General features: G+C 39.0%; 1 protein-coding gene across 1 annotated transcript in view; it reads left to right on the top strand.

Annotated features, from left to right (window-relative positions):
- LOC131190418 (zinc finger protein 91-like) overlaps nt 1-23,250 on the top strand; it is a 222,221-nt gene extending 198,971 nt beyond the window's left edge. The window contains exons 10-16 of the mRNA XM_058167739.1: nt 2,749-3,177; nt 4,019-4,133; nt 4,261-4,328; nt 6,244-6,373; nt 7,144-8,229; nt 19,095-20,540; nt 21,410-23,250. Coding sequence (XP_058023722.1) covers nt 2,749-3,177; nt 4,019-4,133; nt 4,261-4,328; nt 6,244-6,373; nt 7,144-8,229; nt 19,095-20,540; nt 21,410-21,519 — 3,384 coding nt within the window. The 3' untranslated portion in view covers nt 21,520-23,250. The remainder of the gene's footprint in view (nt 1-2,748; nt 3,178-4,018; nt 4,134-4,260; nt 4,329-6,243; nt 6,374-7,143; nt 8,230-19,094; nt 20,541-21,409) is intronic.
- The last annotated feature ends 300 nt before the right edge of the window (nt 23,251-23,550 follow it).

Here is a 23,550-nt window from a genome sequence, read left to right as displayed (position 1 = left end):
TAAAGGTGGTGGGGACCACTGAGCGCGCAGCTCTGACAAGATATTCACTTGAAGGCTTATGCTTGTGATGGTCAGTTCGTGCCCGAGGAGGAGTAAAGGAACAGCTGCAAACCGGCATTGTGTTTGAAGTCCTTATTTCTCTACCGGAACCTGACAGTGATAGGATTAGAGCAAGCAGCCCCTCACCCAAAAATCTAGCCCAGGACATAGCCATCAGCCGCAATAAGAATTACCTAACTCCCTTTCAGAACCCAAAGCCCATATTGGACAAATCCCAAACTTCAAAGTTACAGAACCATATAAGAACCTTTCCACTCACCCAGTTGGTTGGTCAGCTGCCCCAGAACTGCACACTGTGTGTACATCCAGATACAATTATTTGTGTCTTGGGAGTGGAGACCAGAGGTGGGTTTCAGCAGATTCTGACCAATTCTGGAGAACCGGTAGCAGACATTTTTTAGTAGTTCGGAGAACCAGTAAATACCACCTCTGACTTGTCCCGCCTCCATCTATTCTCTGCCTCCTGAGTCCCAGCTGATTGGGAGGAAATGGGGATTTTGCAGTATCCTTCCCCTGGAGTGGGATGGGAATGGAGATTTTACAGTATCTTTCCCCTGCCATGTCCACCAAGCCACACCCACCAAGCTATATCCACAGAACCAGTAGTAAAAAAATTTGAAACCCACAAAATGGGGAATGGGTGAGCTTGCATGGTCAATCTCAAGCAGGAAATCAGAAAAGATTAGCAAGGAAGAGATGCAAAAGATTATGCCTCCATTTTCATTATGTGCCGGATGACACTAAACTAGGTTTGGTGCCTCTACAGTTCAATTTGTCATGGGAGGGTAGTGAATCAGATCGTCATGTTAAGCTGCATGCTTTTAGGCCTTCGTGTTTCACGTAAACTGAGCCCCTCGATTTGGTTGACCTGTTTGTGTTCAGGGCTTGTGGTGTGAACTTGCATGGCTGAGTGTAGGAAGAAAGAGAAATGGGGCATCCTAAACTAGGGTCAATCAACTGGCATTTCATTTGATGTGGACTGAATTTTCATAATTTGTTAAATGCCAAATACACTGACTGAATATTCTAGGTGGAAGTCATCAATTTACCATCTCAGAAAACTCCTTCTATGGGGATGAGTGTTGTTGAATGGTCAAATCCACTACTTTCTAATTCTTTAGATTTATTCACTTTTCTATAGAGAATCAAAAAATGGAGAACATTTGTTGATCTTTGTGTAGAGACAAAGTTATCACTTTGGCAAAGAGAGCTTAATGGCTTGTTCTCATATTCCCCTAGCTAGATGAACATTGCTATAGTTGGAAAAGCATTGAAAAGGGCATTCACTAGCTAGATTAGTATTTCCCTTTCCCTCAGGAAATCGGCTGATGTACATATTAGGTAGTCCTCGATTGAGCCCAAAAATTTTGTTGCTGAATCTCCCTCACAAGGAAGGGTAGAGAGAAGTTGACTCATCCTTGTGATAGAACTGAAATAGTGGTCAAAATTCCAACTCATGCAAGACGAGGAAATTTATTAGATTTGTATTCTTTGGAAAGCTAAGCTGGGGTATATTGTACAGTCACTTTCGTTTTTCCTTCTTGTTTGGGTTGACTTATTCTTTTTTCTAATACCGGTACTTTAAATATAAGTATAACATTGCCAAAAGCAGTAGGATTGAGAAGGCTTCCCGATCAAGGAGCCCTCTCCTGCCCCCACCCCACATGGGAAATGCACCATTTCTCCGCCCTTTGCATGAGCACCTTCCGTGCACAGAAAATCCACCAGGGGGGGCATTTCAGTTTTGGGCCCCTGTTACAAGTTGGGAAGGCAGTGACATCATTAAGTTTTGCCTTTCTAGAATACTAGACTCTCTCACACTTTAACCCTTTGAGCTTTGAAGGCGTTTAGAAAGGCGGAAAGAAAGTCTTAACAATCCAGAGGTGGAAAAGGTAGGTGTATGTGTGTTGGGGGAGGATGGGAGGGGGGTTGATTCTTCTCATAACAGGCACAGGGAAACGCAGAGTTCCAGAGAGGAAAGTGGGGAGTGGGGTACCTGGAGAATCCTTCACACCTCATTTCCTGGGAAACTCCTAGTTCGGGTGGAGAGCTTGCATGGCAGATCTCAAGCAGGAAATAAGAGATACGTTTGCAAGGAAGAGAGGCAAAACATGATGCCTACATTCTCACTGTGTGCTGGGTGACACTGAAGTAGGTTTGGATCCCCTGCAGTTCAATTTGTCTTAGGAAGGTATTGAACCGGCATCCTAAGCCAGGGTCAATTGACTGACAGTTCATTATATGTGAACTGAAGTTTCATGTTTTTTTAACCTGTTCTGGGTTTTGTATGTTGGGTGAACCCTGCTTGTAGGTAAATGTAGAGCTACATTTTTAAAAAGCCTCTCCTTCTGAGTAAAAAGAAATTGAAATGATCCAAAATGTCAAATGTCCTGAACGTTCTTGATGGGAGTCAACACATCATTCCAGTTCAGAAAATACTTCAGTAGGGATGAATGTTGATGAATGGTCCAATCCTCTATTTTCTGACAGTTTGAATACATTCTTTTTTCTATATGAGAATCACAAAATGAAGGTCACTTGTTTATCTTCTTTAGAGATGTTATTTCTTTGGCTAAGAGAACTTAATGGCTTTTTCGGTATTCCCATGGCTAGATGAACATTGCTATGAATGAAAAAGCATTTGGAGATACACAACTTTCCTTGCACTAATTTAGAATTGTGTTATAGGACAGAGAAAGAATGGCAAGCCTTCCTTTTGCAAGTGGGGGAACTGGAAAAGGCCCTTCCGGTGCTCAGTCTGGAATCCACGGGGAGATCTCAGCAAGAACTAGGCAGAAGATGCTGGAAGAAGAAACCATCATTTCACAAGTTCATGCCTGGAACTTCAGACGCGTCGAATATCAGGAGGATGAGGGTCCCCGAGGACTCTGCAGCCGACTGCACTACTTTTGTAGTCGATGGTTGAGACCAGACAAGCACACAAAAGCGCAGATGCTGGACCTGGTTGTTCTAGAGAAATTCCTGAGCCTTCTGCCCCTGCAGATGGAGAGCTGGGTGCGGGAGTGTGGAGCAGAGACCAGCTCCCAGGCAGTGGCCCTGGTGGAAGGCTTCCTCCTGAGCCAGGCAGAAGAGAAGAAGGAGCAGGTTGAACTGCAGGTGAGAGGATTTCCTCTTGGGACTCCAGGAAAAGTTGAATATAATAAACAATATGTTCACATTTTTGTATCCTTTGTATAGTAGGAAGTGGTAGGTGGGAAGGAAAGAGAAAAAAGTGTAGAGGAAAAGGGAAAACAAGAAAGAAAATCATGCCATTTTTTTAGTAGTCACATAAAATGGAAATATTACTGCCTCAACTTTTTTTACTTTTATAAATTTAATATGTACTAGCAAATTCTATAAAAACAAACATGTAATTAATAAAACTCAGTCAAAGTTTCATTTTTTTCCATCTCAAGAACGAAATCCAGCAGTGGTTTCCAAGTAGAAACAAGGTTGGGTGTCGGCTTTTCTTTAATTAAAGCAGTTAATTTTTCCATCTCTGCTGGTTCCATCACATTTTCCAACAACTTCTCCATTGTGACTATTAAAATATCCATCTGCTTTTGTGCCAAGAGCATCCTTGCTGATCTCAACATATATAACAGCAAAGTTAGGGATTGTTGTTCAATCTCTTTGTCTATTAAACCTAAAAGAAAAATCTCTTCTTTTATTTTCATACCCACTGTCACACGTCCAGCAGAGATGGTAAAAAGTTCCTTTTTTATATTTAAATTTCAAACATGTATTTGAAATTCCTTTATACCTATTTGGAAATTTATGTGGAGATGCTTCACTAATCTTTGTATATCCCTTATCCATTCTAGAAGAAAGATTTTGCACAGCCATTTCTTTCTTCCTTCCCAGCCTAATTTATTGACACCAAGTGATTTGCAGTTTGCTGGAAAAGAAACCATTTCATGATTTGTGATGTCCATTAATTCTTTTCTCCTATTTCAAGTCCTTCACAATGGAGATCAGAGATCCTGAGAGAAACAGGCATCCATCAAATCTCCCTCAAGAACTGTCTTTCAGGGGGATCCCTCAGGAAGATCCAATTCAGGACACCTCAGGAGGTAATATAAGGTCCTTCTTCTCCTCTGATAAATCCTAATTTTCTCATCTTCTCTGGGTCTTCTCCTTTATAGCATTCTTCCTCCCATTTTACAAATTATGCTTTTTGTAATTCTGTCTCTCCCACAGGGGAGAATAGAAGGAAGTCGACTCTTTGTTTTGGGGAAACAGAAACCAGGACTGAACATCCAATTCAGGTAAGAGAAGAACATTCATTTATTAGATTTGTATTTTTCCTTTCCCTCAAGAAATCAGCTGATATACATATTATAGGTATCCTTGACTTATGACAACAATTGAACCCAACACTTTTGTTGCTAAATGAAAGATTTGTTAAGTCAACTTTGCCCCGTTTTACCACCTTTCCTGCCACAGGTGTTAAGTGAATCACTGCAGTTGTTAAGTTTGTAATATGGTTGTTAAGTGAATCTGGTTTCCCTAATGACTTTGCTTGTCAGAGGTTCACAAAAGGTGATCACATGATTCTGAGACCCTGCAACTGTCATAAATATGAGTCAGTTGCCAAGCATCCAAATTTCAATCATGTGGCCACAGGAATGCTGTAACAGTCGCTAGCGTTGTAACTTTGAATAGTCATTAAAACTGTTGTAAGTTGAGGACTACCTGTACTGTCTTCTGCCATTTTGCCCTCTGCTTTTGGTTGGAGATACTTTTTAGGATCTTTTTAAAAGACCTGTACTTTAAAAACAAATGTCTTTTTACTAATTATTCTCCGTGCTTTTCAGTATAAAATGTTTTACAGAATTCTTCATGGTGCCCCTTCTTTTCGTAATTCTTTGAGTTAGATTTGTGCAAGGATCCTCAAAAATATTTAAATAGTCAAACTGGCAAAATATCATTTTTAAAAAGCTGCATTTATAATAGATAAGAAAAAGGAGAGATTAACAGCTAAGATTATTAAAATCCCATGAGATTGGCCCTATAGAAATGTCTCCAAGTAAAAATTGTTCTGAAAGAACACATAACCAAGGCCCTGTTTGGCTTGCAAATCTATGATTTGTGCCTGCATTTGGATGGCCAACCAATCCAGCTTTGCAAAGGCTAAGAAATCTTTTCCTCAGAAAATGTTCTTCATTTTCTTATTTATATACTATATACTTCCTTGAAATCTAAAGAGGGGCAGAGTCTCTGGATGTTGATCGCACACCACACAGATCATTGGTTGAGCTCTCCCAGCACTTTCATGAAGGTGTTGAGAATGAACAAGATTGCTCCTTCTTAGGACAATATATGCCATTTCATAAAATACTACAAAGAATCCCTTCCCCGACTGACACATTCCTTTCTTTAAACCCAGGAAGCAGGGTTTGCTACTCGTTTGCTCTGATTTGGGCAAACCAGTAGTGATAAAAACTACCAGTTCAGGCAAACCGGTAGTTTAAAAAAAGCTACCAGTTCAGGAAAACCGGTAGTTAGCTACCAGTTCGGGCAAACCGGTAGTTTAAAAAGCTACTGGTTCCTTTGAACCGGTATTTCCAATGATCAGCTGTGCCGCAAGATTTAGCTTTGCTAGAAAGCAGGAAATCCTGCTTTCTAGCAAAGTTAAATTGTGTAGCACAGCTGATTCCCACCCCATTGTTCTACTTACCTTCCCAAGCCTCCTTTTGGCCCGTAGTGCGCATATGTATGTTTGCAGCATACGCGGCCAATGAACCAGTAGCAAACCGGTTCAGATTTCCACTGCCAGGAAGGGTTAGTATCACTTACTGGTGGGTTTTCCAAGGCTCACCTGCCAGTTAATTGTCTCAAGACACTGTCTTTTGATTATGGATGGATGAATTGACTGAGAAGGAAGAATATTTTGATGATGGTTGACTGGCTGGCTGGCTGGATAAGTGGATGTTAGATCAATTGATCCAGAAGGAAACTGGGCTTAGTTAACATAATGGCACTGAAAGACCTACAGAATCATTCAAGTTGATAAACCCTGCCTCTTTAGTCAACTTTAGTCAAGTTTTTCTCATCTAAACCATGGATACTTATTAAGCATAGCTTCTAAGTGTATATGCTTGTTTTGAGAATTTCTAAATAATAGGAAAGATCCTGTAGTCCCTCCTTGGTCTGTTCCGTACTTTTTTTTCCCCCTTTCAGAAAGGTCTTCTGCCCTTTGAGGAAGTGGCTGTGTATTTCTCAGAGGAGGAGTGGACTCAGCTGGATCCTCACCAAAAAGCTCTGCATTGGGAAGTCATGTTGGAGAATTATAAGAATGTGGCCTCTCTTGGTAAGGGTTTCCTACTCTCCAGTCAGAGAGTTCAGGAAGCCATTTTGTACTTAATGTCATTAGTTAGTATTTCTTATGAAAACATCTGTAAATAGATATCTTCTCTTCAGAGGGAGAAGGAAAAGTTGTGCTGTTCTAGGAAGGAAAGAGGTCAATGGCATTTTGCTTAGATTTATCCTATCCAATTTATATTTCTATTTAAACATTTTAGTGACAAGTAATTCCTTGGTTTGAGGCAATGCCAAAATCCATCACACAGATTTCAACTATTTTGGCCCAAATGCTGCCGTATCATTCAAGTATTTTGACTTAATGTCTTTTCAAGGTTTTATGCCTCATTTTTTTTAATTTGAATTTATATCCCGCCCTTCTCTGAAGACTCAGGGCGGCTTACATTGTGTAAGGCAATAGTCTCATCCATTTGTATATTATATACAAAGTCAACTTGTATTGCCACCCCAACAATCTGGGTCCTCATTTTGCCTACCTTATAAAGGATGGAAGGCTGAGTCCACCTTGGGCCTGGTGGGACTCGAGCCTGTAGTAATTGTAATTGCAGGCAGCTGTGTGTTAATAACAGGCTGCATTAGCCTGTTGAGCCACTTCCCAGCCCTCATCAATAGAGATAACATTTCTATACCATGCCATTATAAAGATACAGCATGCAATATATTAGAATTTGGCAAAATACCTGAAGGCAATCAATATTTCCAACCGTGATCTTTTTCGCTTAACCTTTCTATCACTTTTATTTCTCTTTCCCTTTGAAGGTGCTAATGGGAATGACAGTAAAGTCTCTGGAGAACCAATCAAATTGTTCAGACAAAGAGAAATAATGGAAAATCCTATAATTCAAATGGAATTCCAAAAGCAGGAGAGAACCCCGTCAAATAACTGGAATAAGGAAAGCTCATCTTCCATTGATGCTCAGATGCAGATCTTTATTGATGAACAAGGAAAAATAGAGAAAAAATATATTGGGAAAGATGTAAGACTATTCAAAGACACATTAGATATAAATGGGCATTATCCATCCCAAGCCAAAGTACAAGATTATATCTGGAAAGACAGAGGAAAAAATTACAATTGGACTTGCATACTTTCTCAAGAAAATGGGTCTCTTACTTCACAGAAAAGTATCCACATAGGAGAGAAGCCAAATAAATGCACTGAGTATGGAAACAAGACTCTTAATAAAAGGATATGCACAAGGGAGAAGACATTTAAATGCATGGAGTGTGGAAAAGGCTTCCATATATACAGTCATCTTACATCCCATCAAAGGATCCACACAGGGGAGAAGCCGTATAAATGCATGGAGTGTGGAAAGTGCTTCACCCAACATTATCATCTTACATCCCATCAATGGATCCACACAAGAGAGAAACCGTATCAATGCATGGAGTGTGGAAAGGGCTTCACCCAACATTATCATCTTATATCCCATCAAAGGATCCACACCGGGGAGAAGCCATATAAATGCATGGAGTGTGGAAAGGGCTTCCGCATACACAATTACCTTATATGCCATCAAAGGATCCACACAGGGGAGAAGCCATATAAATGCATGGAGTGTGGAAAGGGTTTCAGCCAACATAGTAAACTTACATCCCATCAAAGGATCCACACAGGGGAGAAGCCATATAAATGCATGGAGTGTGGAAAGGGCTTCCGCATACACAATTATCTTATATGCCATCAAAGGATCCACACAGGGGAGAAGCCATATAAATGCATGGAGTGTGGAAAGGATTTTACCCAACATGGTCATCTGGTTTCCCATCAAGCAATCCACACAGGAGAGAAGCCGTATAAATGCATGGAGTGTGGAAAGGGCTTCAGAAGACCTCATACTCTTACTTCCCATAGCATGATTCATAGATGTGAGAAGCCAGTCCCCAAAACAAAGATACATTTGGGTGAGAATGTATGCTAATTATTGATTTAGTGGGCTCAATCTATGGATATCGGATTTACACCGACGAAACTCTGAAAAGAAGTGGCTTTTTTTGTAGTTCACCCTCCTAACTGAAAGCCCTAGAGAGATTAATTTAGTAATGAAAATTTTTGGAAGGATTTGGAGGGGCATATTTCAGGATTGGAGAAGTTCATGTTGGTTTATTCAAGTTATTCAATTACATGGCAGTAATAGTACTGTGTCAAGCTGGACAATAAAGAGACTGAAAAGAGCAGAGAAGTTAACTCAATTTTTAACCCCCTTTTTTCTATCCATCTACATTCTTTCTTTCACTAATTATAGTTAAATCTTCTTTCTTCTTGCATTGTCATCTCCACATTCAGAGGAATCTCTTCAAACTATTGGAATCTTCTTGTGGAAAGCTGTTTCACTATCCAAGGACAAAGTTATTCAAAACAACATAAATCAAAGGGAAAAAATATGTTCCAGCAAGGGGTTAAAATAAATCAGTATTCAGCCTTGTATTACGCCCTTGGTAGTTGGAATGGATGCTGTTAGATGTCCTTGGGAGATGCGTCTTACTTTAAAGTGCTGTCTTCATGCAGTACATGAATAAGTACACAAATAAGAAGCAAGCGGTGGTTAACAGCTGTACCATACAGCTTAGTCCAAGCTTAGTCCAAGAGTCAAATACTGCCTTAAGATCAGCAAAGTTTTAGAACAAACAGGAAAACCATTTGTCTGGGATCATATAAGGTCTTTTGCCTTGGGCAGGAGGTTGGACTAGAAGATCTCCAATATTCCTTCCAGTTCTATGAGTCTATGAAAGGCTGCATTAAGTGAAGCAGTATTCTAAGAGTTGTACAGTATTTCTCAAAACAATGTTAAAATGTAAGATCATGGTCAATTGTTGAAAGAACTTTCCTAAAAACAGTTTGTTTATCTACCAGTAGTCTTTTCTGTACCATTCAGTCTGTAAGCTTCCCCTGAAAATGCCTTGCATAAAGTTTACTTATTTTATTTTTCATGTTATCGTACTTTTATTATTTTTACAAGCGATGCACACAACTAATACCCCATTCTCCACCTATTTTCCACACAACAATAAATCTATGAGCTGAGTTGGGCTGAGAGAGAGTGACTGACCCGAAGTCACCCAGCGAACTTTCATGTCTAAGGCAGGACTAGAACTCATCGTCTCGCAGTTTCTAGCCTGAGGTCTTAATCACTAGACTGAATTGGTGCTCATTATTACTTATAATTATAAGGGGCTGCGGTGGCTCACATGATAAGACGCTGGGCCTGCGCACCACTGAAGTCAGCGGCTCAATTCCCGTCAGCGAATAAACCATGTAGGGACAAGAAAGGAGCCTCCCCCGATTACCTACCCGCATTCAGGTGTCCCATGGGTAAAAATAACACCACCCAAAGAAATTCTTTTCACCTCGATGATCCCTGGCTAACATGTGCCATATGCTAAAAGAATTTTTTTAAAAATAACTTAATAATATTAAGAAGACTTAGAGGTCGATAACTGACAGGGTGAGTCAGTCAGTCATTCCCTTTCTTATGTACTGTATAGGCATAATGATCCTCATTCTTAAGGAATACAGTAGGATTTGTCAATTGCTGTGAAGAATGTATAGCAGACCACTATGCTGCGTTATTTTTAATTAAGTCAGGGATGGTACCATCTGTACTTTCCAGATTTCAGTTGAGAAATTAGATCCATAATTCCTTGTCTTTTACTGGTTGCCAAAAAGGCAGCTCGCTATGTCAGCATGTGGGGACCTGTTGGGCATTGAGCTGTTTTAGTAGACTTCAACTCTCAACTCCATGTGGTCAGCTGCACCAGAACTACAAACATCTGGTTCTGTTCATCAATAAATGGACCCTCTTATCAAGCGGCCTCCAGCCTCCATTTTGTCTCCAGTGCCTTTCTCCCAGCCTGGAACTGAAACCAGATGGATATTTCTTCCAACACCACCTCAGAAGGATGGAAGGCTGAGTCAGCCTTGAGCCCGGTGAGATTTGAACTGCCAAATTGCAGGCAGCTGGCAGGCAGCAGAAGTAGCCTGCAGTATGGCACTCTAACCACCGTGCTCCGCGGCCCACAGGCAACCAATGACATTTGCATGTTGTATTCCAGTCAGAAACTGATTGCCAGGCAGCCAAATAATCTGCATGGTATAAAGCTCTCTGCAATTGCAGAGCACCAACTCTTTCAGGCAAGGCAAGCCAAGCACGGAACATTGCAAAGCCTATTAGAGGGGTATGATATTGTTGTTTGTTGTAATAAAGAGAATATGGAAAGCCCATCATTAGCCCTGCCTGCTAATCTTTTTCATGGGATGCAGAATCGAGGGAGGATTATTTCGAATCTCTCGAGTAAGAAGAAAGCTGAATTTGTGTTTCTTTATTCCCTCTGTGAAGAGACGTGGCTCTAACGCTGTCAAAAGTAAATTGGATTAAGAAGGATTTTATTGATCGGGGGAGAAACAACGCCCTCCTTTCTCCTGGGCCCCAATGGAAAATGCACCCTTTCTCCCCTGTGTGCAGGTGTCTTGCACACAGAATCCACCAGAGGTCTCTCTCTGCCAAGAGAAGACAACCCTATGAGCTTCAGCACTGGAGGTATAACAGGTGGTTTACCATACGAGAGTGGGAAGGAAGTGACATCAATGAGTCTTGCCCCTCTAGGATGCTGCGGGCTCTTTCTTTTTAACCCCTTGAGCTTCTCGGGGGGGGGCTTAGAAAGGCTGCAGAAAGGTCTTAAACGGAAGATATCTTAGAGGTGGGCGGGGTCAGCGTATCTTCCCGTGCAAAGGGGGGCAGAGAGCTCTCGCGCTAACCAAGGAAGGGACCGATCAGATGTCAAGTCCTCATGCAGGTTCAATCGGCTAAATCCCGGGAGAGAGAGAGCCTGGATCCTATGTTATCCTGCCGCTCGTTTCGAGGCACGTAGCCGGTAGAGGGGAAGCCGCGCTCCAGACCAGCCGCGTTGCCCCAGAATTAAATCCAGATCCCCGGAGAGGAGGAGGAGGAGGAGGAGGAGGTGTCCTGGGGGAAATCCTTCGCACCCGGTATCCTCGATGAAGTTCCTGGGTGGTGGGGAGATTGCCTCCATGGCAAATCTCGAGCAGGAAATAAGAAAAAACTTGCAAGGGTGGAACTGCAGGAGATTATGCCTGCCTTTTCCTTCTGTGCTGGATGTCACTAAAATAGGGTTGGATCCTCAGGAGTTCAATTTGTCTTAGGAGGGTGAGTGAACCAGGACATCACCAACCCCGGTGTCTCGTGTGAAGTCATTAGTTGGTTACTCTGTTTTATTTATTTGTTTGTTTGTTCAATTTCCCTGGCCACCCATAGAAATGTGTTTCTGTTTAGAGGATGTTATGTGAAGTTGCCTGCATGTAATTTGGCTGTTAAAAAGCAAACCCCGAAGAAAGGGAAAATGGAATGTCCTAAACCAGGTCATTTCATTTAATGTGAACTGAACTTTCCTGATTGGTAAACCTGTTAAGCATTTTGGCATGTTGTGTGCATCCTGCTTGTAGGTAAATGCAGATGTGGGTTTTATAAAGGAAGCCCTATCTTGATCACATGGTCTCATGTGAACACTGAAACCTTCGTAAATATATGCCAGTTGCCAAGCGTCCAAATGCTACAACCGTCATAAATTTGAAAAATAGTCAGAAGTCACTTTTTTTGGTGCCGTTGTAACTTTGAACAGTCATTCTACAAATGGTTGTGATAAAAGTGGGATACAAATAAATAAATATTAGATATTAACGCACAGACACTAACTGTTCATTGCCAGTATAATCCTATACTATCTTAGAAAAATACTTTCTTCCATTGGGATAAGTGTTCTTTGGGGATTAAATCCACTACTTTCTAATTCATGTCAGATACACAAATTGGATGCAATTTGTACATCCTCTTGTAGAGGCAAAAAGGTCTCTTGGACAAAGACAAAGAATGACTTGTTCTGGTCATTATTGTGGCTAGAGGAATGATCCTATGAATGAAAAGTGTTTGGAGAGCCACAAGATTCCCTGGACTGATTTGGAGTTGCATTACAGGACAGAAAAAGAATGGAAAGTGAGCCTTTAGGAAGTGAGGGAACTGGAAAAGACCCTTCTGGTATTTGGCCTGGGAACCAAGGGAAGATCTGGGCAAGAATTGGGCAGAAGATCCAGGAGGAGAAAACCATACTCTCAGACATTCAGCCCTGGAAATTCAGGAGCATCCAATATCAGGAGGATGAAGGTCCCCGAGGACTTTGCAGCCGACTCCATTACTTTTGTAGTCGATGGTTGAGACCAGAAAAGCACACAAAAGCGCAGATGCTGGACCTGGTTGTTTTGGAGCAGTTCCTGGCGCTTCTGCCCCTGCAGATGGAGAGCTGGGTACGGGATTGTGGAGCAGAGACCAGCTCCCAGGCGGTGGCCCTGGTGGAAGGCTTCCTCCTGAGCCAGGCAGAGGAGAAGAACAAGCAGGTTGAGTTGCAGGTAAGAGACCATCATCATGGGAGATTAGAAGAGGTTTAAATGTAATGTCACTTTATCGGTAACACATAAACTTAATAAATAGAAAATTCTTATTTGAATTCTTAACCCTTCCCTACCAGCGTTCTGTTGCGTTCGTAATATGTGGAAAGGTTTCATTAATTATTTGGGACATTATTTCATTCTCCATTCTCCAAGAAAGATACAGGTCAGCTGTTTCTTCCTTCTTTCCAGCCTCACTGATGGACATTGGGGGCTTTGAATTGGTGTCTATAGAACAAGAATCCTCTTCACAATGTGTGATGTTTGTTAATTCTTTTCTCCTGCCTATTATTTCAAGTCCTTTACAGTGAAGATCAGAGATCCTGAGATAAAGAGGCATCCATCAAATCTCGCTCAAGAACCATTTTTCAAGAGGATCTGTCAGGAGGTTTCAAATCAGGACACCTCAGGAGGTAAAACAGGTCCTTCCACTCCTAGCTTTCTTATCTTCTCTTTGTCTTCTCTTCTATAGAACACCTCTTCCTACTTTTTTAATTATGCAGATTTAAAATTCTGTCTTTCTCACAGGGAAGAATAGAAGGAAGTTGACTCTTCCTTATGGTGGAGCTGAAACAATGATTGAACCTCCAACTCAGGTAAGAAGAGGAACTTATTGGATTTTTATTCTGTCTTTCTTTCATGAAGTCAAGTACATAGAATTGTTTCCTTACATTTTATCTCTTTTTTGGGGGTCAGTCGTTTTTGTGGTTGTGAGCATATAGAAGATTCAAGATTATTAGGAAACATTTTTTGTTAATGACCAGTATTGAATCTCTTTGTAATGATTATTCTTTCTAGTTTTCAATAACTAATCTATTTATAAAATCCTCAAGGGACTCATCGTTTGTAATTGTTTGATTTCGAATTGTGCAAGGATGTCAAAATTAACTACTCATTCCGGAACATTGCCAGTTTTAAAAAACTTTCTTTGCAACCAATGATTATTGTATGAACCAATTAAGCAGATCGGGTTAAAAGATAAGGCAGACTATAGTACTTAGCAATAGCATTTAGATTTATATACCACTTCACAGTGCTTTACAGTCCTCTCTAAGCAGTTTACAGAGTCAACATATTGCCTCCAACAATCTAGGTCCTCATTTTACCGACCTTGGAAGGATGGAAGGTTGAGTCAGCTTTGAGCCTGGTGAGATTCGAACTGCCAAATTGCAGGCAGCTGGCAGTGAGCAGAAGTAGTCTGCAGTACTGCATTCTAACCACTGCGCCATTGCGGCTCCTTCCGCAAACACAGGGAGAACTGGAGTCATTGACGGTGAGGTTTCCAAAGCTCATCTGCCAGTTGATTCTTTCTAGACACAGAGTCTTTTGATTGATGAATAGATGGACTGATGGACAGATAGAGAAAGGTAGATCAATTCATCCAGTGGGGTTACTTTTCACTGAATAGCACTGAAAGTCCTGCAGTATCAGTCAAGTTGATGAAACTTGCCTGAAATATTTCTTCAGTCAAAAGTTTTTGCTTTGTCTATTTTCTCACCTAAACCATGGAATTCTACCAAGCATAACCATTTACCTAAGTGCATATCTTTGATTTGGGAAGTTGTAAACAATATGTCAGTTTTTTTACAATTCCTCCTGGACCTTTTGTGTACTCTTTTTCCCTGTCAGGAGGGCCTTGTCTCCTTCGAGGAAGTGGCTATGTATTTCTCCAAGGAGGAGTGGTCTCAGCTGGATCCTCACCAAAAAGCTCTGTATTGGGAAGTCATGATGGAAAATTATAGGAACGTGACCACTCTTGGTAAGGGTTTCCTATTCTCCAGTCAAAGAGTTCAGGAAGACATTTTGAAATTAGATGTCACAGCTTTTGTTGTTGTTCTTTGCACAGTCATCCATAGTTTTAGACTGGATTTGACTTTTTTTATCCACCTATCATGTCCTTTCCAAGGACTCGGATTAGGCAGATGTTATTATTTTCTTAAAGAAATTTTTCCAGAGTAAAACAACCATCCATGTTTTGAATAGGAAATAAAAAAGCACAGTAAAGTAGTAATTGAATAAGAAAAATTATGAAGAAAGGAAGAAAGGGGGAAGAAAGAAAAAGTAACAGAAATAGCTTCTGATCTTTTTCATAGCAGTTGCAAGTGCAATTGCATTTTAGCCTCTCTCTCAAAGGCTACATCATAGTTTTCTTTTTTCCGTCTAATCTTCAAACCCACAGATCACATGTTCATTGTCTCTTTTTCTCAGCAAAAAGTCCATGGGGTTTCTAATAGCTAATAAATGTTTATGCCATCATTTATCTAATGAAACACATCAATTTAGCCATCTCCAGCAACCATTTCTTCATTGTAGATATTTTAGGGTCCTTCCATCTTTTTGCATATAATAGTTTCTCTGTGGTTATTGTACATAGAAACAGCCTCCTATGACTCTTTTCTAGCTGCCTATCCATTATTCCCAACAGGGAGCATTCTTTTTTTTTTTTGGAATTTTTTTTATTTATTTTAAACATAAAAAAAGAAAACTCATCAAATCAATTTCATTACAACTTGCTGCATGGATGTTAGCATATCTTCCTGTGCATTCACAGAATAAACATCTCTTTCATACATATATCTTATATTTATCGTTACTGACATATCTTTCCATCTACCCAATTATAAAATAAATCCCATATTTTATAGTACTGCTTATCTTCTTGCTCTCTGATTTCAAATGTTAACTTACTCATCTCTGCACATTCCATCATTTTTCTAATTATTTCATCTTGCGAAGGTAATTTCTCATTTTTCCAATTTTTAGCAAACACAATCCTAGCTGCTGTAGTAATGTTCACAATCAAATATTTTATCTCTCTAGTATATATCTCAGGTATAATTCCCAACAGAAAGACTTCTGGCTTAAAGTCAATATGTTTTTTGATCATTTTTTCCAACCACGTGTGTATTTTAGTCCAGTATCTTTTCGCTTCGACACATGTCCACTACATGTGGTAGTATGATCCAGGTGTCTGATGACATTCCCAGCATTTTTCAGATTTGTCTTTGAACATTCTAACAATTCTTGTTGGGGTAAATGCCACCTGTAAAACATCTTATACAAATTATCTTTAAATGCTGTAGACATTGTCATTTTATAATTATACATCCACAATTTCTTCCAAGCTTCTAAATCTATCCCATGGCCAAAATTCTTCCCCCAAGCAATCATTGTCTCTTTTACTTGTTCTTCTTCCAATTTCACCTCTAATAAGTATCCATACAGTTTCTTAATCAAGTTGTCATCTGAACCTCCAATAGGAAGCATTCTTGTTTCAGTTGGATTTTGATCTTTAAAATTGTCTGTATCATATATATTTAAATACAAATTTTTCTACTCTGTTTTCCCCAAAATAAGACATCCCCTGATAATAAGCCCAATTGGGCTTTTGAGCGCATGGCAATAAGGCCAAGCGCTTATTTCAGGGTTCAAAAAAATATAACACAGGGTCTTATTTTCGGGAAAACACAGTAGCTTTTTTTACAAGTCCCTAAAGTATGATAAAATAACCCTTCATGTTGATCGCATTTCCAACATTAATTTGAATTATCAAAACTTTATTCAGTTTTGATAATTTATTAATAAGTTTTCTGGTGTAATATACCAACACTGCATCATTTTGTCAGTTCTCTTTCAGAATATAACATAACTCCTTTCAATTCCTTATTTTCATTCAGACCAAACAGCAGGTTGCAAAGTATAGGTGCAAACTGGACAGACCTAATCCTCCTGTTTCCTTACCTTTCCATCTTGGAGAATTTTATATTTCACCTGTTCGTTTGTTTTCCTTGCAATGCAAACCTAGATGCTGCATGTATTTCTGTGATTGGTTAAATGGTATACCAGTTTTCAAAATAGGTATAGTTTAAAACAAAACATTCTAGGCAAAAACATTATTGTCACAGAAATTCTCTCCCAACAACAACTGCAATACATCCCATTTTTCTTTTTTCTCGATATTAAAACTAGTTTTTCTCATTGATTCTAGTTGATCTTCCATTTTCATTTTTAACATCTTCATCTTTTGATTATTACTCTTAAATACTATGTTCCTTTAATGTTTCCATTAGTATTTGTATTTGAATTCCCTCCAAGGGTTCTTTCAAAATTACCATAAAATCTTCAGCAAATGCTTTTAGTTGCAGAGGCAAAGGGCATCCTTACCCTTTTTCTATGTCACAGTTTCATTAATTCTCCATTAACAATTTGTGTTTTTAGCATAGATTGATTTCACTTAAATAATACAATTCTATCTGAAGTCCATTTCTTTCAAAATGTTAAACAAGAAAATCCAATTCTGATTGTCAAAGGCCTTCTCCACATCTAAAACCAGTGCAGCTCTTTTATTATGTTCTTCTAAGTTAGAACAGTTGTTCAGTTAGAACAATTAATCAATGGAACAACTTGCTTCCAGAAGTTGTGGATCCTCCAACACTGGTTTTTTTTTTAATTTTTAAAAAGAGATTGGACAGCCATTTGTCTGAAATGATATAGGGTTTCTTGCCTGAGCAGGGGGTTAGACTAGAAGTCCTCCAAGGTCCCTTCCAACTCTGCTATTCTATTCTATTCTATTCTATTCTAATCTATTCTATTCTGTTCTATTCTATTTTATTCTATTATTTCCAAAATTTACAATATTTTTCTAATATTACCTCTTAACTGTCATTAAATAAAAATCAATATTGGTCTTCATGAATAAATTCTTTTAAAGCTAGTTGCATCCTTCTAGCCAGAATCATTGCAAAAACTTTGTAATCATGTTCAAAAAATGATATTGGCTGGTTGTTTTGGGGTAATGTTTTTTGATACTATTAGCTATTTCTTATTAAAAAATCTCCAATGACATGTCATTTTTGGGGTAGCAGAAGGAAAAGGTCTGTCCTTATCCTTCTCTGAGAAAGGAAATAGATCAAATGGTTCTCTGATTAGATACATCCTGTGCCATTTATCATCTGATGAATACTTCTATTTAAGTATATCAGATTAGAGACAAATTAGCTCTTTGGCTTGAAAAGATGCTTAAACTCCATCACACATTTCAGCTTTTGGGGCCAGATGCTTCCATATCAGTTGTCAGGGTTCCTCCCCCTCCTCCCCTCAAGATAAAAATGTGGCAGCGTCTGGAAACCTAAAGTTTAATATGGTTTCCAGGCCTGACATCAGTCCTGTGAATGATTACTTGATGTTTTTGACTTTTCTTAATTTTCTGTTCTATCCTAAGCCTTGGAACAAGGGGCAAAATGTGCCATTGTTCTATTGCATATACACTATGCAGGGTTATTAGAAGAACTCTAGTTTATTTCACTATGTGATTTTGGCAAAAGAAAAATGAAAAGCAAAAGAAGGTATTTTTGGTGGGACGATATCAGGGAATTTACACAGCAGGCATCCAAATGAAATCAGAGCCGCTAACATGCTTTATATAAATAAATATATTTTACATCTATATTTACAGCAGACAAGATGTAAATAGGAGCATCATGAGGTAAATTACAGAGCACACAGAAGAAAAAGGCGGGGAAAAAGGAAACACCCTCTCTATACCCACCCCAGCCAATCACAATGCAGATTGCCTCACGCAGGAGCCAGCACTCTCCAACCCAACAACTATAACTGTGTGTTCTGGCTCATTGTACAGCCCCACTGTTCCAGCTACTAAATTTAAATATCTTTACAGAAAAAAAGAAACACTTAAAAATTGATTTAGTTCTTACAGGTCTCTTCTCCTAATGTCTCCTTGTTATAACGATACTTCTAATGAAAAAGGATGCTTTCAATATTTTCAAAGCTTTTATGGTTCATGAATGTTTCTATTCTGTGTTACTGCAAGCACATAAAATTGTAAAATTATTGTTTCTGACATGTTTTTTCCTAACCTTATTACCAGTTTCATTTCTCTTTTCCTTTGAAGGTACTTATGGGCAGAAGAATAAAGATTTGGTTGAACCATTCCAATTGATTAGACATGGAAAAGGAATTGAGAAACATGCAGTTCAAATGGAACTAGAAAATTGTGAGAGAAACTGCAATAAGGAAAGCTCATCTTTCATTGATGCACAGATTCAAGACTTTCATACCCAACAAGGAAAACATAAGAAAAAACACATCGGGAAAGGTGTAAGACTATTCAAAGACACATCCAATGTAAATGAACCCAATCCAACCCAATCCAAAGGAGAAGATTATATATGCAGAGACAATGGAAAACATTGCAATAGGACTTTCACGCTTTTGCGAGAAAATCGGACATTTACCTCTCATAAAAGGATTCACACGGGAGAGAAACCATTTAAATGCCTGGTGTGTGGAAAGGGCTTTAGCCAGCAGAGCAACCTTAGTTCCCATAAAAGGATCCACACAGGGGAGAAGCCATATAAATGTATGGAATGTGGAAAGACCTTTACTCAGAGTGTTCAGCTTACTTGCCATAAAACAATCCACACAGGGGAGAGACCATATAAATGCAAAGAATGTGGAAAGAGCTTCAGTCAACCCAGTAGTCTTACTGTTCATAAAAGGATCCACACAGGGGAGAAGCCATATAAATGTATGGAGTGTGGAAAAACCTTTTCTTACAGTGGTCATCTTACCTCCCATAAAAAGATCCACACAGGGGAGAAACCATATAAATGCATGGAGTGTGGGAAGACCTTTAGTCGTAACATTCAACTTACTTCCCATAAAAGGATTCACACAGGGGAGAAGCCATATAAATGCTTGGAGTGTGGAAAGGGCTTCTGTGAAAACTGGTCTCTTACTGTTCATAAAAGGATCCACACAGGAGAGAAGCCATATAAATGTATGGAGTGTGGAAAGGGCTTCAGCCAACATAGTAATCTTACTTCCCATAAAAGGATCCACACAGGGGAGAAACCATATAAATGCTTGGAGTGTGGAAAGATGTTTATTTATAGCAGTCATCTTACTTCCCATAAAAGGATCCACACAGGGGAGAAGCCATATAAATGCATGGAGTGTGGAAAGACTTTTACTCATAATATTCAACTGACTTCCCACAAAAGGATCCACACAGGGGAGAAACCATATAAATGCATGGAGTGTGGAAAGGGCTTCAGCCAACATGGTAATCTTACTTCCCATAAAAGGATCCACACTGGGGAGAAACCATTTAAATGCATGGAATGTGGAAAGACATTTACTCATAGCAGTCAACTTATTCCCCATAAAAGGATCCACACTGGAGAGAAACCATATAAATGTATGGACTGTGGAAAAACCTTTACTCATAGCATTCAACTTAGTTCCCATAAAAGGATCCATACTGGGGAGAAACCATATAAATGTATGGAGTGTGGAAAGGGCTTCAGTCAACATAGTAGTCTTACTTCCCATAAAAGGATCCACACAGGGGAGAAGCCATTTAAATGCATGGAATGTGGAAAGGGCTTTACTTATAGTAGTCACCTTACTTCCCATAGCTGGATTCACATAGGAGAGAAACCATTTAAATGCATGGAATGTGGAAAGACCTTTACTTATAGCAGTCATCTTACTTCCCATCAAAGGATCCACACAGGGGAGAAGCCATTTAAATGCATGGAGTGTGGAAAGGGCTTCAGCCAACGCAGTAATCTTACTTCCCATAAAAGGATCCACACAGGGCCGAAGCCATATAAATCTCGGGCATGTGGAAAGAGCTACAAGAGGAGCAATGACCTAAAAGAGATACACTTAGGTGAGAATCTTTGTTAATTTTATATTTAGTTGGTTACATTTATGCATTTCCTATTTATGTATACCGAAACTAGGTAGGGAAGGTTTCTTTGAATTTGACCTTCACAATTGGCAGTCCTAGAGAGATGATGAATAATAGGCATATATTGTTTTAATTATGCACTGAATTTTTCAAAATACTTTCATCTGGAGGTGGCAAATTCTATTGGACATTTTTTTAAAAAGTTGTTAAATTTATTTTTGTTCCAGATTCCTGTTGGCAGTCAATTTTAAGAAATTGGTGGTTTTAGGCATCTCTATTGCTGGGCTATTTTATGAAGATGTTGTCTCTATTGTGTCTTTATAAGTGAGTTTCTTGCTCCCAATTATTTGTTCTTCCCATTTGATCATGGCTTTGGAGGAATATGAACAAACAGATGTTTAATAGGCACAGCCTCCCCAAGCAGCAGAAGCAGCTGTATTTCCTTGATGCATATTTTTCAAGATTTATTGGTGTTCGTTCCGGTATAGCCGATATATAGAAAAAAATTCAACTGATTCACAGTAACTTTTCATACTTTAAATTTTTATTTTTTCCCCTGATCTTAACAGCTGTTTTTCCTTTCCTTTTCATTCCTTATTACATACACAATTTCTCAGTGGATTTTACATTTCTCTGTTCTTGCAACAATTTGGAAATGCCAAATTCATTGGATTTGAATGAATATTACAATTCAAAGGGAATTCAAGTTCCGTCAAGAGTTTACAGAGTGAGATGTAATGTGATATTAAATTGCTCTATTAAATAACTGGGGTATTAAATTAAAAATCACAACTAAGAGAAATTGCACTTTGAATTTTTCATGATTTCCTCTTTCTTTTTGTATCTAGTTAAGGATATTCAGGAGGATGAAAGTGACTGCAGTGTGCTGACATTGCAAACTATCAACCAAGGAAAGAGATCTTTGGAAACCAGTGTGGACCAAAAGAAAATAATATGAAATTATGAAAAATGACTTCAGTTCCTCCTGACCAAACACACAGTAATGAGAAGGGGAACTGCCTGTGAGATGTGAAAATACCAGAAAATAATACTAGCCAACAAAGATTTTGCATCCTGTGCACCTTTAATGTATCTTACAGATTTTTGGCTGCTAATCACAAAAATAGCCTGTACTGCTTTATAGAAATCATCTCTTTTTACACAACAGCAGTGTACACCTACAGTATCTTTTGGCTGTATGGCACACATGCAAACCATGAAAACAAGGAACTGTTGTTGAAGCACATGCAGTACATCAAGCAAAACTAGAATATCTGTGGAGATTTAAAAGTAGTGGCTCTGCTGCTAGGAATGCAGCTCAGATGTATCAAGTACCGTTATTACATATGCAGATGTGAAAGCTATGCAAGAGAATTGCATTACATTAAAAAGAAATGGTCACTGTAAAAGAATTCGGTTCCAGGCCAGAAAAACACAGACATGAATGAACCACTTGTTGAGCCAACAAATAAATGTTTGCCTCTGCTTCACATAAACCTCAGACTGATTAAATGTTTTGTCAAAGCAATGAACAAAGAAGGTGAAGGTTTTTGTTATTTTAGGCAGATGTTTCCAAGAATAATTGATGTCAAGATTAAGGAAGGTATTTTTTGGTCCACAGATCATAGATATCGTCAATGACAATCAAAGAGCTGTTAGTGGGGCCAGAGAAAATCACCTGGACATCATTCAGAGATGTCGTTGAGAATTTTCTTGGCAACTTCTTGGCAAACTACATTCAGCTGATTGACAAATGTGTTACAGCGTACAAGACCATGAAGTGCAACATATCACTGAAGATGCATTTTCTGCATTCACACTTGGACTTCTCCCTCAGAAATCTAGGTGCAGCCAGTAACAAACATAGTGAAAGGTTTCACCAGAACATTGCCATGATGGAAAATTTGTATCAGGGCAACTGGAATCCATCGATCCTGGCTGAATAATGTTGGGCAGTTCAGTGAGAGGCATCGGACACTTGCAAATGAAAAGCAGAAGCAAAACAATTTTATTCCTATTGAATTCAAGCAGCATTTTGGAAACATCATTCAATTATACACATTATAGTAATTAAAAGTTAATTTCATATTTCTCAAGATGTGACTATGTGTTATAGTTGTCTTGAAATTTCTGTTCAGTTTGAAGGGATCTGTCATAATAACCAAAAGATTTTCATGAAGCAAAACTTTTGAAAAAAATTGTCCAGTGTGACCAGGCTCACATCTACAGTGTAGAATCACTCAGTAGGAATGCAAGAAGCATGGAATCTTCTTAAGTCACAGATCTCATTACAGGTAGTCCTCAATTTACAACCACAATCGAAGCCAAAATTTATATTGCTGAGAAATTGTTAAGCAAGTTTTGCCCATTTTATGACCTTTCTTTCCACAGTTGTTAAGTAAATCACTGCAGTTGTTAAATTAGTAACACAGTTGTTAAGTGAATCTGGTTTCTGACTTTTCTTGTCAGAAGGTTGCAAAAGCTGATCACATGACCTCAGGACACTGCAACCGTCATAAATGGAAGTCAGTTGTCAAGCATCCAACTGTAAATCATATGACCATGGGGATGCTGCAATGGTCATAAGTGTGAAAAATGATCATCTCACTTTTTTCAGTGCTGTTGTAAGTGAACTAAGCGAACTGTTGTAGGTTGAGGACTGCCTGTATATGAGGGAATCATTAAATCATTAAATACTATCAATTTATAAGATGACACAGTTCTGCTTGCAAGTTACTCATCAACAGAGTCACAGAAATATCTAAAAAATACAGTTTGAAGCTTAACACCTCAAAAACCAAGATCATCGTCATCAGCAAACAACCCATTAATTTATCACCAATAACTTTGGAAGGAATACCACTAGAAAAAGTTGAAACCGTACCTCGATTCTAATTTACATGAAAGCTGGAACATGACCACTGAAGTAAAAACAAGGATAGAGAAAGCTCGAACAGCACTCTTTAAAATGAAAAAGGTCTTCTGCAGT

This window comes from Ahaetulla prasina, chromosome 2 (assembly GCF_028640845.1).
Source record: "Ahaetulla prasina isolate Xishuangbanna chromosome 2, ASM2864084v1, whole genome shotgun sequence".
Lineage (NCBI taxonomy): Eukaryota > Metazoa > Chordata > Lepidosauria > Squamata > Colubridae > Ahaetulla > Ahaetulla prasina.
Note: the sequence above shows the minus strand (reverse complement) of the source record. Positions and strands in the feature narration are given on the sequence as shown.